At 33.5% G+C, this 15,389-nt stretch overlaps 1 protein-coding gene across 3 annotated transcripts in view; it reads left to right on the top strand.

Moving 5' to 3' along the window:
- Window positions 1-15,389, top strand: part of SOS1 (SOS Ras/Rac guanine nucleotide exchange factor 1) — a 131,217-nt gene that overhangs the window by 90,238 nt on the left and 25,590 nt on the right. For all 3 annotated transcript variants that reach the window (XM_019970036.2, XM_019970034.2, XM_019970033.2), the window contains 5 exons: window positions 7,290-7,371; window positions 8,120-8,242; window positions 8,754-8,857; window positions 9,959-10,181; window positions 11,524-11,643. In XM_019970036.2, the coding sequence (XP_019825595.2) occupies window positions 7,290-7,371; window positions 8,120-8,242; window positions 8,754-8,857; window positions 9,959-10,181; window positions 11,524-11,643 (652 nt within the window). The remainder of the gene's footprint in view (window positions 1-7,289; window positions 7,372-8,119; window positions 8,243-8,753; window positions 8,858-9,958; window positions 10,182-11,523; window positions 11,644-15,389) is intronic.

The raw sequence follows: 15,389 nt of genomic DNA, 5'->3' as shown, positions 1-15,389 counted from the left end.
TTAGTAAAATTGATTTTATTAATTAATCAATTTTACTATTGATTTTTCACTTAGAAACTTATGTAGTCAGGTATTCATTTTGCTGACACAAAAATAAAAAATAAATCCAAGTATAGAAAATTTAAATAAGCTGCCTAGGATTTTCATGAAAAATAAATACATTATTATGTCATCTTTTTTTACATGTGAAACTAATTTTGATAGGTGCAATTTCAGTAGTAAATACGACCCATCTATTTAGCTGATCACCATCAACTTTAAGATCTAGAATACAGCTTAAAAACTATCTTATTCAATTACCAGAAATTTATGGTTGCAAAACAGTTATTTCTTTGGTCCTTCTTAAGGCATTTTTAAGGATATGAAAGTTCAAATTGTTCTTCTTGCCACATTATTCTGATTTTTGTATCTTAGAAGATTCACAGAAATTTTTAGCCTAAACATTCTAAAGTATTCATCATTTTATTTTAAATACCTTTGTTTTGGGTTCTTAGACTATTGAGAGTATAATTAATCCTTAGATTTTAATCTGTGTTTGTGAGACAGAAGCTCTACTCTTTTTTCTTCTGTAGAGCAGTACAAGTGGCAGGTGCTAAAGAAGATTTACCAGTGTTTCCTATCAAGTCAAGTGGTATTTGATTTCAAAAATATTTTCAAATTTCAAATTTTTTAATATAATTGTTTTCCTTAAAGCGCTACTGTTAGTGATAAAAATATTCTTTACTGCTTGCTTTATTTCACAGAACTACCTTATGATTGTTAATAGTAGTTATAGCACTACAATTAAATATTTCTTTTCTAGAGACCTTTTATTTATTTTTTGTTAAGTTAAACAAAACTTAACAAGCATAGCTGATAGTTTTTCTTTAGTCTTGGCAATCTTCTCCTCAATATACACAGTGCTCACCAAATCTATAGACATAGCACATTTGCTATGGTGTTTTATTAGTTACTTTTGATAGTCACCCTCATTTATATTAATCTTTAGCTTTTAAACAGAATAACTTAAGTAACTTCTAATTAATATGCACTCAGCTTTCTAAATTTATAGAACTTTGCAGAGTTAAGTGTATCCAAATTTAAATTGACAAGATCTTTTTACTTTTTTAAAATGTTAAAGTTTTTAAAAAATTCCTTTCATTAATTTCTTGAGGAATAAAAAGCCAGTGTTGGGTTTAGAGTATTATAGCTAAGTTTTTTTTTTTGACATTTTTCTTTTCTATTTTATTTTGAAGATTAATAGAATATTTTAACTTATGTCATAAATATATTACTAGTGTAACTAAAATCCACAAGCAGCTTTCATGAACTGTGGTTTACCATATATACCAATAAGTATTAATTACTAGCTTGTTTGACTTCTGTAAGGTCTGTGATAAATGTATTACTGGCAACATAGAATGTGTTTTTAATAGACCATGTACGAACTTGTAAAACATTCAAACAGCTATTTTTTTAAGACCTTTTCCAGCTTAATTGGACTCTGAGTCCTCACACAGTGATAATGGATTAACCATTTGTTTTAAGAACTGTTGGTCTGCTCTATTTAATTTTGGTTCGGTAGTTTGATACGTATTTTTTATCAGAACATACAGTGTAAGTTGTGGCTTGCACTAAAACAAAAGCTAAAAGTTAGACTGCATATTTTTATTATGCTGTATAGAATTGTAATAAAAGACATTGGCTGTAATACATGAGAAAAATCCAGTAACTAATAAGCACTACTTACAGACATTTTTTAGATTATAGCTTGGTCAGACATTGTCATCAAAAAACAGAAAACTTGTTTAACCTTCCTTAATTCAGACTTCACTGTGGCTTCAGTCAACTTGATCACTCAAGTGTTTACAGTAATTTATAAAACAGAGCTTAGATCTTAAATGCTCAGTCGTTCACTTTATAGACCCAAACCCAAGGCCTTGAAGGTTATGTGACTTGCCAGAAATCATATCAGTTAATTGCAGGAAAGAGTATGAGAAATCGGGTTTCTTGACTCTTTAAATAATAGAGTTTATTTTCTGCCATGTTACACTGACTCATACAAGGTGAATTTTTTTTCATCTTTATAGTATAATTTTTATTATGTATATTGAACAGTAAAAATAGAATTGCTTGCTTGGTTTGAATTACCAGGAATATAAATGGCTCTTCACTTCTGGGCAAACATGGGTCTAATATATAGTCAGAGTACTGTTTTTTCTTATTGAAATAGGTAATAAATTCTAACTATGGATAACTTCCATTTTAATGCATAGATTTTAGTTTTTAGTTAGATGTTGGTCATTATAATTTTAGTTTTTAACAAAATCCAATCTGTTGGTGTTACTTGCTGTGTAAATTTAGGTGAATTGGAAAGTGCTTAATTGTTGCTCAAAAGATTACAACAGAGTCTTATGTAGAATTTAATATATGGTGCTGCAGATCCAGTGTTTCTGGGCATAACAGTAATTTGCTAACTACATCAGAACTGCAGAATTCATCTGAAATGGTGTGGGGGGACATTGTCTTGTTAGATGTATCATTCTGGATCTGGCAAGGATATGAAGAGACCTTTATTTACAGTAAGAAAACACAAAGCAATATGCATAAAAAGGAGGAGATGCAAGTAGGAATTTCAGTTCTATTCCAGAGTTACAGGAAATAATTTAGTATAAATTCATTATTGAGACTTTGAAACAACATGTGTAAAGAAATGTTTGGAGACGGTGTGTCTGGTTTTGATCATCTTTTTTAAAGAAATGAGATGACTTTGAGGTAGGGGGTCTCTTATTAGATCTGACATTATATAAAAAGAACTTTTCATTTTAAAGTGTGGGGAAAAGGGGTTTCCCATGCATGGTGAACTTCGGTTTTAAAGAAAATGGTATTAAAAACAACTTAAGCCAGTTCATATTTTTCTTTAAAATATTTACTGCTATTTTAGGCCCTTATATTTTTGCAAAAAAAACTGCATTAGATTTATTTGAAGTTTGTGTTCTCTATAGCTCCGTTTGGGTGTTTTAGCTCTTAAAAACAACTTTTGAACAATTTTTGATCTATAGGGCAGTGCTGTACTATTTTTAAACTCTGATTTTTTTTTTTAAGTGTTTGTGCGTCAGCATAGCGTCTGTTTCCTTTTTTAAGGAATTCAAGAGTGATTGTTTATAAATCCTTGTTAAGGAGCTTATTGTTTCTTGTGGCATTTTAAATGGCTATATTAAAGGGAGAATTATCACATGAACAGACATCCTGATTAACAGTGTTTCACTATGGTGGTTGGGGGAGGGGTGTTTACATAAATAACTCTATGTAACAAATATTTCATAAATGTATTGACCTTGCCAATAAAAATGTATTGACCTTGCCAATAAAAATGTGTTGAAAAAAAGGATTAACTTTTTCACCTCAAATGTAATATGCCGTATTCTGAACGTTATAGTAATTATATTCTGATTTCCTAAGATTTTCAAGAAATATACAATAAAATATTATGAAAGAATAGCTTTAGAGTGAGGGAGACAGGCAGCTAAAGACCAGCAGAAAATAGGAGATATCTTACTTGAAATAACCTGGGCCTAGACAAGGGACACGATGGTAAACTTGGAAGATAATTTGTACATACAGAGAGGTTGGGTAGACAGAGGGCAGGGAAGCAGAGTAGGATAGAAATCTTAGTACAGGGCTTTGAGAGTCAAGTAGAAAAGAGTGGTACCTAAAATGAAGAAAAACCACAGAAGACATTTCTACCATTGCTCATATTGAAATCCACTAGGATTTATGTTTGAGAAAGAAGTTTATGGAATTACATTCACTAGCAAGAAACAAAAAGAGGAGAATATCAAAATAGTTGATTTTCATTTTCTCCACAAATATTTGTGCTTACAAATATTCGGTTAAAACCGAATCAGCATAGCATGGCTTTTGTATTTTTAATGCTTTTGCCTTCCATCTGTCTCTGAAACATCACTTTGTAATACAGGGAGATAACTGTTGCTCTGCAACCATCAGAGGCAGTGTAAAACTTAGCTTCTATCATTGTCTGATAAATGTGAAGTAGGTACTTTATTTTTCTACAAAATTACATAACCTGTCCTTATTGATGGGTTTTTTAAGTATCTAATTATCTTGGGCTTTCATCTCATCATTAAGATAAAGGTCTCCAGTGGTTAGTGTAGCATTATATGTGCTACTATCACTGAAACAGGGAAATCAATAGAAATAAAAACAGCATCTGGAATGTGATATTTTGTGTTAAAATTTCAAGTATAGATGTTATGTCCTTCCTTAATATAAGTTTTTCATTCATTAGCAATTTTCTATGGCTTTTGACTAAAAATAGAGCCAGAATTAATTCAAGCCTGGGAATATATGCAGCCTTTAAGATGTTTTTTGAAAGTATTTAAAGTTTTGCCAGATTTTCTTGGTTTGTTTTTAGCTTCTGCTGGTTTTTCCTTTTGGCAAGTCTGCTCTAATTTCTAATCAGGCTAAAAACAACTTAAACTTGAGTCACTTCAGAAGTTAATACAACAGTGATGCTTGTGGGAGTGTTTATTTCACCGCCAGCTCGAAAAACTCCTCTTCTGAGTACAGTGTACAGGAAGGTACAGCTGCTCCTTCCTAAAATCTGGAAGAAGGCTTAACAAGAATTACAGAATCACAATTAGACTGCTAATTTTTCAGTGACTTCAGTGCCTTTAACCAAGCAAGATTAGCGGTTTACAGCTTTATTCTGAATTAATAATTTATGTAAATTTCTATAGTGACTATATAACTCGTGTATTCACTCTTTATAGTTAGATCTCACAGCTTTGGAAACCTTAACAAAATCCTTTAATCCAAGGAGGTTATGTGATATGGGAGAAAAAAGCAATAAATCAGAAAACACACCATCCAGATTCCAATTCCATTTCTGTCACTCCACTGTGTGACTTTAAAACTCTCAGTTACTTCTCTCCTATGTAGAAAGGGACAAACAGCAGCAACCCTGCTCACTTCACAGAAACGACATGGAATGAATGATGTGAGTGCTCTTTGAATTCATTACGTAACAGACATCAGGAATTGATGCGATCCCTTTTGACTGATGTGGCAGTGGGACACACCGTGACTTTCCCAGCATCTTCATTAGTTAGTAGAGTACTGAGATGGCCAGAAGCTTTGGTATAAGCTGCAAAGGCTGTTCTAAAATAGTTTACCTTTAAAAATAGCCAACTTTCTTAAAACGTACTTTAATTTACTAAGAGCTTGCTTTTTTTGTTTTTCAACTTAAAAGTAGCTTTGATATCCCACAAATTTTTAGCCTGACTTAGGTGGAATTTGAGAAGAAATGGACCTGGATATTGATTTTAGACTTTTAGACTAAACTTTTGTTTTTTTGAAAGGGAGAGGTCACCCTTAATTTTGACAGCTCTGGGATATTTGGAGCACTCTGTACTAAGTAAGGTCTGGCTCAGTATCTCTACAGTGGCCACTACTTTGCTTCCTAAATACATGATGTTTTGAGTAGCCTCACCTTACATATAGATTTGCAGAACAGGAAGAAGATTCTTGGAAGGGAGGATTGTGATGAAACCGATATAAATCTCTGTTTTAAAATCTTGTACAGCCTTCTGTTTTAAAATCTTTTCTTCTGGTTGAGACATTAGTCTTTAACGTTTGAGGAACTCTGTAACTGAAGACAAACAATAAAATACCAACAGAGAGGAAATTACTAAAGGATTGTATCTGTTTAAATTACTTTTATCAGTAACCCACTCTAGCCTCAGAAGGTATGAAGCTAAAGGAGAAGAGGGGATTTAAAATGAATATATTTTATTATGTAAATTTTTCTCTAACTTAAAGTATTATAATCTTAAATTCAGGGTTGTCTGATATTTAAATCGGGTCATTATCTTGATGACCACATATACCAGTATATTGGAAATAGATTTTTATGATAAATCCATGAATTTTATTTTGGCAGGTGGGAAATTAATATAGTTATTTTACTTTCAGGCTAAATTTAGGGTGATTCTTAATCAGACAAAAGTCAGACTAAATAGAGGTTTTCCACGCAAATAAATTCTGATTCTTGCTATATTCTATGCTAATAAAAGATATAGTATTTCTTATAAAGAACCCATAGTATGTAGCCTAACAAAAATAAATTTAGTTGCTACTCTCAATAAATTTATCATTAAATTAGAGCTTACCATTCCATAGTGATGTGAAATAGGAAAAGGATACTCCCAATAAAAAACGCAAGTTACTGAATTCTCCCCTCCTCCTTTTTAAAGACTCTTAACACCTAAATGTGGACATTGGTGAAATTTGAGTTACAATGACTGGTGAGTGGTTTTTTTTCCCCGTTATGGGAAGTTGTCCCCCAGCCACCAGGTCTCTCGTGCTGGTGACAGCAGCCTTTCTCCACAGGTTGGGAGAATACTGTCCGAGACTAGGATAGGCAGGGCACACTCGGTCAGCTTCCTGCTTTACGATGAATGAAAAGCAGGTGCTTTCATGGACGTATGAATGAAAAGTAGGTCCTTTTCGTGGAAGCAGTTGAAGACTTGGGCTCTTATGGTGAAACTCTAATTGTGTCTGTGTGTATGCTCACTCAGTCTTGTCCAGCCTTTAGCCACCAGGAAAGCCCCCTCATTGTGTCTATTTGCAGTGCAAGTAATTAAAAGTTGTAAACAGAGCCAAATCAACATATTGTCATACATTGAATAGTTTTAATAACTTACAGGTGTTTATTTGTAAGCATCTTTTAGCGGTTTTAATTAAGACCTCTAGGAAATAAAACAATTTAGAAACTGAATTTAACTTAATCAACGACATTATAAGATCTAATCTCCAGTTGAATGCTCTGTTGACATGATTTAAAGAAATCTAGATAACTAATCCTAGATAAATTAGTCTGGATGGCAGGGAAAAGTAATGGGTTATTGCTGTGGCCTCTGTGTTTTTGAAAGAGAGAAACCACCTGATGATGCTCTGAGATCCAGGTAGCATGTAGAAACTTGCTTCTGTGCTTTGCCTTTCTTCCCTTTGCATTCCTGTGGTCAATAATGAGTTTTAATATCAGCTAGTCAGAGTGTGCAGAGGTCAAGAAACAAGTTGATGTAAAATTTTAGTGTCAATGATTTTTCCACTAATTTAGGAAGAAACTAAAGCTAGCAATTGATTACAAAGTCCAAAGCACCCTGTGTGGTCAAAACACTTTGGGACTTTAAGAGCTGACTATTTAATCTCTTTTGGAAATGTAAATAATAATTTTAATCATTCTTCATAAAAGGTTTTAATAAGATATTTTTCCTTTTTCTTCATAGATCCCAATTTTGTTCGGACATTTCTTACAACATATAGATCCTTTTGTAAACCTCAAGAACTACTGAGTCTTATAATAGAAAGGTCTGTCATTTTAAAATGTTTAAGTTCTTTGTTCTTTTTTTAATGAGATTGAGCTAAGATTTAGAAATATTTTGAATGAGCTTTACATTTTAGTTCAAGAATACTTTAAGAAGAAAATATCTTGGAAGACCATTTGTTTTATATTACTATGTTAGCTTTGATTATTTAAATATAAAAATATTTTTTACATGGAAACTCAGTATGTGAAATTTCAAATTTATAGAATTAACCAGGTTAAAGAACTATAAAAATGTAGAATTTAGGCTCTGGAAATTGAATTTTTAATGATCTAAATGTTCTAAATAGAATTTTTTTAATATACCACATGTTGAAGAGAATGGAGTGAACAAGTACTATAATCAAGACAAGTGTTTCTAACCAAAGGGCACTCAACTTTTCAAAACTTACCATTAAAAAAGTTTATGTTAGCTTATTTAGAGTAATTACACAAGCCCAAAATTAATATCATTCCCTTACCTTTATAATCATACCTATTTTTTAGACATTGCATATATTCTTTATTCCTTATTACATTTCTAGTTTTATTTATCTTAGCAAGTATTCATTTCTTTTTAAAAAATTAGTCTTTACATTATAGATACCTCATTTGTTTTCACTGTTGTGTATATCCTTAGTAATTTTTACAGTGCTTTCTTAATTGTGCTGACTAGTGAAAAGATTTATAGTTTTCTGTTGGCATAATTTGATATAATTGATCTTTTCATTAGTTTGTTCTATTTTATGTTAGGTTTGAAATTCCAGAGCCTGAGCCAACAGAAGCTGATCGCATCGCTATAGAGAATGGGGATCAACCCTTGAGTGCAGAACTAAAGAGATTTAGAAAAGAATATATACAGCCTGTGCAGCTGCGGTAAGCATTAAAATAAATAAGTAAATAAGTCTTCGTTGAACTTTTGTTTCAGAATTAAAGTAAATAAGATCTTTCCCAAGCAAGGAGGAAGTAACATGTAAAATGAGTGAAGTAAAGAGAAGTTATCAGAAATTACTGTGTAAGTGTTAATTAAAATAGAATTTTGAAGGTGATAAGCCACTTACAAGATTAAAGTTGACCCTGGAACACCATGGGGGTTAGGGACACTGACCGTCAGCAGGGTGGAAAATCCAGTTTACAGTCAGCCCTCTGAATCCTTGGTTCTACATCCACAGATTGAACCACCTGCCTAGGGTACTACACTGTGGTATAGATTTAGTGGGGGAAAAAAAATTACACCTGGAGCCGTGCAGTTCAAACCCTGTTATTCAAGGGTCATCTGTATTTAATTTGTTGAGTTACTGTGTTTTCATTTATACCTCTCATTGTGATAAATGTTTATGTTTGAGTTCCCATATAGTTCAATTCTTCTTCTGTGTTAATACCACAGAGTATTAAATGTATGTCGGCACTGGGTAGAGCACCACTTCTATGATTTTGAAAGAGATGCAGATCTTTTGCAGCGAATGGAGGAATTTATTGGAACCGTAAGAGGTATTTTCTTTTTTTTAAGTGCCTTAGTTTTATATGTAATAAAAGTATGGTGACTATCAACTAACATCACTACTCACTGTAGTTTAGAGGTATTTATAATAATGCCAGCATAATCAACTGGAAAAGTTAAATTTTTTCATCAAATGTTTTTGACCTACAAATTGTTTAATAATGATCCTGTTGATCCAGTGAATTTTCGTTTAGTAAATCAACTTACTGATTATTTTGGACTTGGATAGAAAGAGTCTCAATTTATGCTGTTTTTACACATCTGAAAGTATGTGTACCAGAGGACAATTAGAAACTGTTGTAGTAACACCACAATGGAGGTTGACTGGGAAACAGTTAGGTAAATAGTGCATAACATACAGAGAATCAGCAGCGTTTATTGAACTGAGACCGGAGAAACAAGAGTTCTCTTCTGAACTCTTGCCATTTGTTAGATAAATGGGTGAAATAATTTTGATTCTTTAGACTTCAGTAACACGACAAGCTAAGATTGATGATCTCCAGTTCCCCTTTTATTTCTAAAAATGTCCTCGACAAACTTGTTTCTATTTCCACTGTACACTTTAAATGAGAATCGAAAAATAAGGGATTAAATAATAGTACTTTCATGCCTAGTGCAAAACAAAGCCACATGAAAAACACACAAAAGGAAGGAATCAGTCCTATGGCGCTGTTTGGTTTATAAAATGCAGTTTGTTAGGTTAACAGCTAATGTTGTATGATCCTATCATTATAAATCTTATTTGTGTAAGATATCTTTTTTGGAGAGGATTATAAAATAATATTTTCAGCTAAAGTTTAGAACAATAGAAGTGAAAATTTTCTGCAAATAAATTACTTTATCATTTTATTTAAAAAGGATGTGGAAGAATATATACCAAACTATTAATAAATGGTTAGCCACATGAAGAAAAATGAGACTAGGATAGGAAACAGGGAAATGGTGAAGGGGAACTTCATTTTTAAATTTTGGTTGTTTGAACTTTTTATAACAAAGATATATTCAGGTATCATTTATATGATTTTAAACTTTTTTAAATAAAATATTGAGTAAAATACTTAAATGTTACTTTTCATATAATGTTATTTCAGGTAAAGCAATGAAAAAATGGGTTGAATCCATCACTAAAATAATCCAAAGGAAAAAAATTGCCAGAGACAATGGACCAGGTCATAATATTACATTTCAGAGTTCACCTCCTACGGTTGAGTGGCATATAAGCAGACCTGGGCACATCGAGACTTTTGACCTGCTCACCTTACACCCAATAGAAATTGCTCGACAACTCACTTTACTTGAATCAGATCTATATCGGTATGTAATTTGATGTTCAAGCTGAAAAATCATTTCAAATGAGTTAACTTTCAAAATGAAATCTGATTTCTGGCGTGTAGGATTATTATAAGACATAATGAGATAGTACACCAAGTGTCTTGTGAGAAGGCCTTCTGTATAGAAGACGCCTCTTCTTTTACTCCTTGATCACCTTTGCTCTAGCTGGGTTTATAGCTTCTCTCTCTATGCAGTCGCCCCTAGTTAGTGAATCTACTAAAGTCATTTGCTAACTTCGTATCCTCGGGCAACTTTGATCTTGTGTGACTTACTCCTCTGCTGCTTAGTTTCCTCAAGAGTAAATGGAGTTAATGATGGCACCTACTCCTAGAGCTGTTGTGCAAGGTTTAGAATAGTCCATATATTTATAGCACTTAGCACATTGCCCCACACAGAGTAAGGGCTCAGTGAGTGAGATAGCACCATTGTCATTATGAACTTAAGTCATAGCCATTTAACCTTTTTTAGTTTTTATACATTGATATAGCTGCTAACGGAGAAGGCAATGGCACCCCACTCCAGTACTCTTGCCTGGAAAATCCCATGGACAGAGAAGCCTGGTAGGCTGCAGTCCATGAGGTCGCTAAGAGTCGGACATGACTCAGCGACTTCACTTTCACTTTTCACTTTCATGCACTGGAGAAGGAAATGGCAACCCACTCCAGTGTTCTTGCCTGGAGAATCCCAGGGACGGGGGAGCCTCGTAGGCTGCCATCTATGGGGTCGCACAGAGTCAGACATGACTGAAGCGACTTAGCAGCAGCAGCATAGCTGCTAATCTCAAAAAACATGCCTGTTTCTAGTTTTAAATTTAGACTTTTTTGATTTCAAGCTGTTTATTTTTTTAATAACTAAATGGAAAAGGAAACTAAATGTATAGGTTTCCCACCAAAGATCATCACTATTCCCAAAATCAGTGTTAGAACCTTTTGTTTTTCTTTCCCAAGACTCCTCCTAAGAGAGTTTTTTCCCTTCCTTGGGGAGATTTATGAATTGCAGCAATTACTATACCCTCAATTATTATATCATTATTTAAAAGAATTATCCCAAACTACTTTCTTACCCTCATTTGTTAGATAATATTTATAAGTGCTGGGAAAGACACTGTGAAGAAACCCCACCCATGCCCAAAGCAAAATACTGCTCTAAAGCAATAAAAAGAGTACACAGGTACATGCATACAAAATTTTTTTAAATCAATGGAAAAAATGCAGAATTATAATGCTTTTGTTTTACCTTGTTTTCGTAAACCTTTTATCTCACTTGATAAAACAGTATACTAGAGGGAAAAGTATCATGCAGAATTATGTCTTGATGATTTTAGAGCTGTACAGCCATCAGAATTAGTTGGAAGTGTGTGGACAAAAGAAGACAAAGAAATTAATTCTCCTAATCTTCTGAAAATGATCCGGCACACCACTAATCTCACTCTGTGGTTTGAGAAGTAAGTCTTACCGATCTTCTTACTTTTGTAACAGTCAGTGATGTTATAAATTTCACTGCAGTTTTATTTCCGTGTCTCATGTGTTTGTTGTTGTTCCTCTGTTCTGCCTTTCTTTGACAGTTGGTGAATATTTTTCTAAAACAGCATTTTAAGTGTTTTTGTTGTTGTTAATGATTGCCTTTTAGGTTTGCCACATGCATCATAACAGAATTAGTTTCAGATTATACCCGAATTCCAGTGATATATAAAAATGTTACTCCTCTATAGCTCTCTTCACTACCCCCCTTTTGTGGTATTGTAACATGTACTACATATAATTAACGATGTAGATCTAGCAGTGCATTGGTATTATTTTCTTAGCCCTTCCCAGCTTTGCTCTCTTATTGGCAATGTATTTCACGTACGTTACATTTCTATGCGTTATAGACCCAACAATACATTACATACATATTATTTTATCCAGTTGTTTTTTAAAATCAGTTTTAAAAAACATTGAGGAAAAAATAGGCATTTACAGCGTTTTTTATAATTAACTAATTACCTTTAGCAGTGTTGTTTGTGTGGATTCACACTGCTGTCTGGGGTTACTTGCCTTTAGCTTGAAGAACCTAAGTTAGCACTTCTTATATGGTGGGTCTGTTAGCAACAATTCTCTTAGTTCTTGTTTATATTGAAAAATCTTTACTTTGTCTTCATTTTTGAAAAACAATACCTCTATAAGTTTAACTGTTTATTTCTTCTGCCAGTTCAAACTGACTATTGAGTCGCTCTAGTAAAATTTTTATTTTAATTATCATATTTTTCAAATCCAGAGTTTCCATTTGGTTTCTTCTGCAATTCCTGTGTTTTTTAGGACACTCCTATTGATGCACACTGTCATCAGCACCCCCCACCACTTTGCTTTTTAAATCATACTCCCCTTTAGTTCTGTGAATAAATTCAGAATGACTCCTTTGAAATCTTTTTTGTTGTTGTTGTTTAATCTGACTTATCAGATCTGTCTTACAGGCAGTTTACCATTCCCTGTTTTTTTCTCCCCCATTGAGTCTTGACATTTTAGATGTCAAAGGAGATGGGGCCCCTGGTTTTGGCTGTCTAATTGTGTCCCCCCACCCCCCACCTCTGCAAGGTTCTCTGAGGAAGCAGACTCTTGCCTCTCTTACTGAATTGTAAATTTCCTGAATAGATGTTTCTTTACTTGCTGTTTACTTTTAGGGCCATTTCTAGAGACTGCTAAAACTTATATAATTTTCACCAGTGTCCCTGAGGAGTAAGGAAGCATAACTTCTTGTCATGTCAGAAGTCCAGAATCTCAATACAGTTTTTTAATTGGAACTGGAAATAAGAGTTTTATGTACTGGCCATATTTTTTATGATCTTGACCCATGTTTTATAAGGGTGATGTGAAATTTGCACAGATCATATTGGCATTATCAGAACAAGAGACCAGTGACATAGGGAATGACTGGAGCTATAGTGTGGGTAAAGACCAGAAAGCAATTCCTAAAGAGAAATAACTCCTCTGAAAGTTCTGACTTCCTTTTATTTATTTATTTTACTTCTTAGCCTCTAAAAAGTAAAACTTTGGAGTTTGCCCTCTAAGTGTTGCTTCCTGATTTCTTCTTTATCAACTCAAATAACTATACTTCAATTGCAAAGGCTCTTTTCCATCATAATAGTTAAGTTATGTCTGTAAAGAGGAAACATAACTCATAAGACCTACAGACAGTTTCCATCTCTGTCCTATTTTTAATAGATTGCTGAGAAGGCAGCCATTTCTTTTTCTTTTCTCTTTTGTTTTTTTAATTGTGGTAAGATTTTTTTCAATGTATAAATACAATATTGTTATCTGTAGGCATAATGTTGTACAGCATATCTGTAGAACTTCTTTATCTTGTGTAAATAAGTGCTAATCAGCATGAAAATTTATACATTGATAAGCAACTCACCATTTTCCTGGTTCCCCTGGGAACCATCATTTTATTCTTTGATTCTATAAGTTGTTTTTTTTTTAGATACCTCACATACGTAGAATCATGCAATAGTTGTCCTTCTACCACTCGCTTATTTCACGTAGCATAATGTCCTCAGTGTTCATTTTTTTATTTCCTTTTTAAGACTGAATAATACTCCATTGTACATCTATTTCTTGTTTTCTTTATTCTTTCATTTGTAGATGGACATTTAGGTTGTTTCCGTATTTGGCTACTGCGAACAGTGTTGGAATGAACATGGGAGTGCTAATATCTCTTTGAGATACTGATTGCAGTAGTTTTGGATAAATACCTAGAAGCAGGATTGCTGATCACGGGAAAGTCCTATTTTCGAATATTTGTTGTTGTTGTTGAGGATCTGCCATACTGTTTTCTATAGCGACTACATCATTCTGCATTCTCACCGTTAACATTGTATAAGGGGTCCAGTTTCTGCCTTTTCAGTGGAAGAGGTTCTTGTTCACTTGCCACAGTGGTTTTTGGCCATAGATGTGCATTAGAATTGAAATCACGTCTCGAGAAACCACCCCAGACCTACCTGGTTTTTACAAAAGCTCCCCAGGTGGCCTCATTTTGTATACCTAGTTAATAGCGACTCAAATCGTTTTTTAAAAGATGTAAATATATTATACTGGTATCATGCCTTTTAAAATGTCCAGAAAAATAGTTAACCAATAGATGATATATTTATAGACATCTGGCTAATGTTTTAATGCATAAACATATTTAATTTGATAATAAGGCAAGTTTATTTTGATAATTTTGCAGTGTTTTGTTTTCATTGTGTTAGATCAGCCTCATCAGAGAATAGTGTAATCTGCAACTTTACATTTTTGTTAATATTTAATATTGGTTTATATTTATTTTTCCATATGTGTATTTTATTTTTTCTTAGATTGATTTGTTTAATATTACATTATTGAAAACCTCTGGAGAGGGGAATGGCTACTCACTCCAGTATTCTTGCCTGGACAACTCCATGGACAGAGGAGCCCAGCAGGCTGTAATATATAGGGGTGCAAAAAGTCAGACAGGACAGAACAGCCATTGAAAACCAAGTTTAAAATATTATTTTCTTTACCGATAAGTGAGTAGTAGATTAAAAATTCTCTCAGATGTTAGAAATAGAGAATAAATGCTCACTGAGGAATTCTTTTTTTGAGCATAGCTTCTTTTTACTTGGATATATATACTTTCCAAGGATTCTTGGCTTTTAAATATAAAGAGCTTTTGTTTTCATTGACTTCTTTATTCTTTCTGATTTTTAAAATTTTATGCTTAATTGTAAAAGTCACTTTTTAACATTATAGTGCTTATCTCAAGAGCTGTTCTTAGAAATGTAGCTAATTATTCCTACATATCAAAAAAATTGAGCATTGATCACTAAAATCTTACGATTAGATGAAGAATAAGAGTCAGAGAATTACAAAATTTGAGAATAAATTTCCCTAGAACACACCCACATCCTGAAGACCAGCATCCATTCAACAAAATGATAGACATTGTGCTCGTACTCACTCCTGTCTGACTCTTTGCGACCCCGTGGACTGTAGCCCACCAGGCTCCTCTGTCCATGGAATTTGCCTAGCAAGAATACTGTAGTGAGTTGCCATTTCCTACTCCAGGGGATCTTCCCCGTTCAGGGATTGAACCCGCGTCTCCCACATCTCCTGTGTTGGGAGGCAGATTCTTTACCTGCTGAGCCACCTAGGAGAACTCCAGTGCTGAGAGCAAACTCACCAAATACAGTAG

The sequence above is a fragment of the Bos indicus genome, chromosome 11 (genome assembly GCF_029378745.1).
Source record: "Bos indicus isolate NIAB-ARS_2022 breed Sahiwal x Tharparkar chromosome 11, NIAB-ARS_B.indTharparkar_mat_pri_1.0, whole genome shotgun sequence".
Lineage (NCBI taxonomy): Eukaryota > Metazoa > Chordata > Mammalia > Artiodactyla > Bovidae > Bos > Bos indicus.
This window is presented reverse-complemented; position numbering and strand designations above follow the sequence as displayed.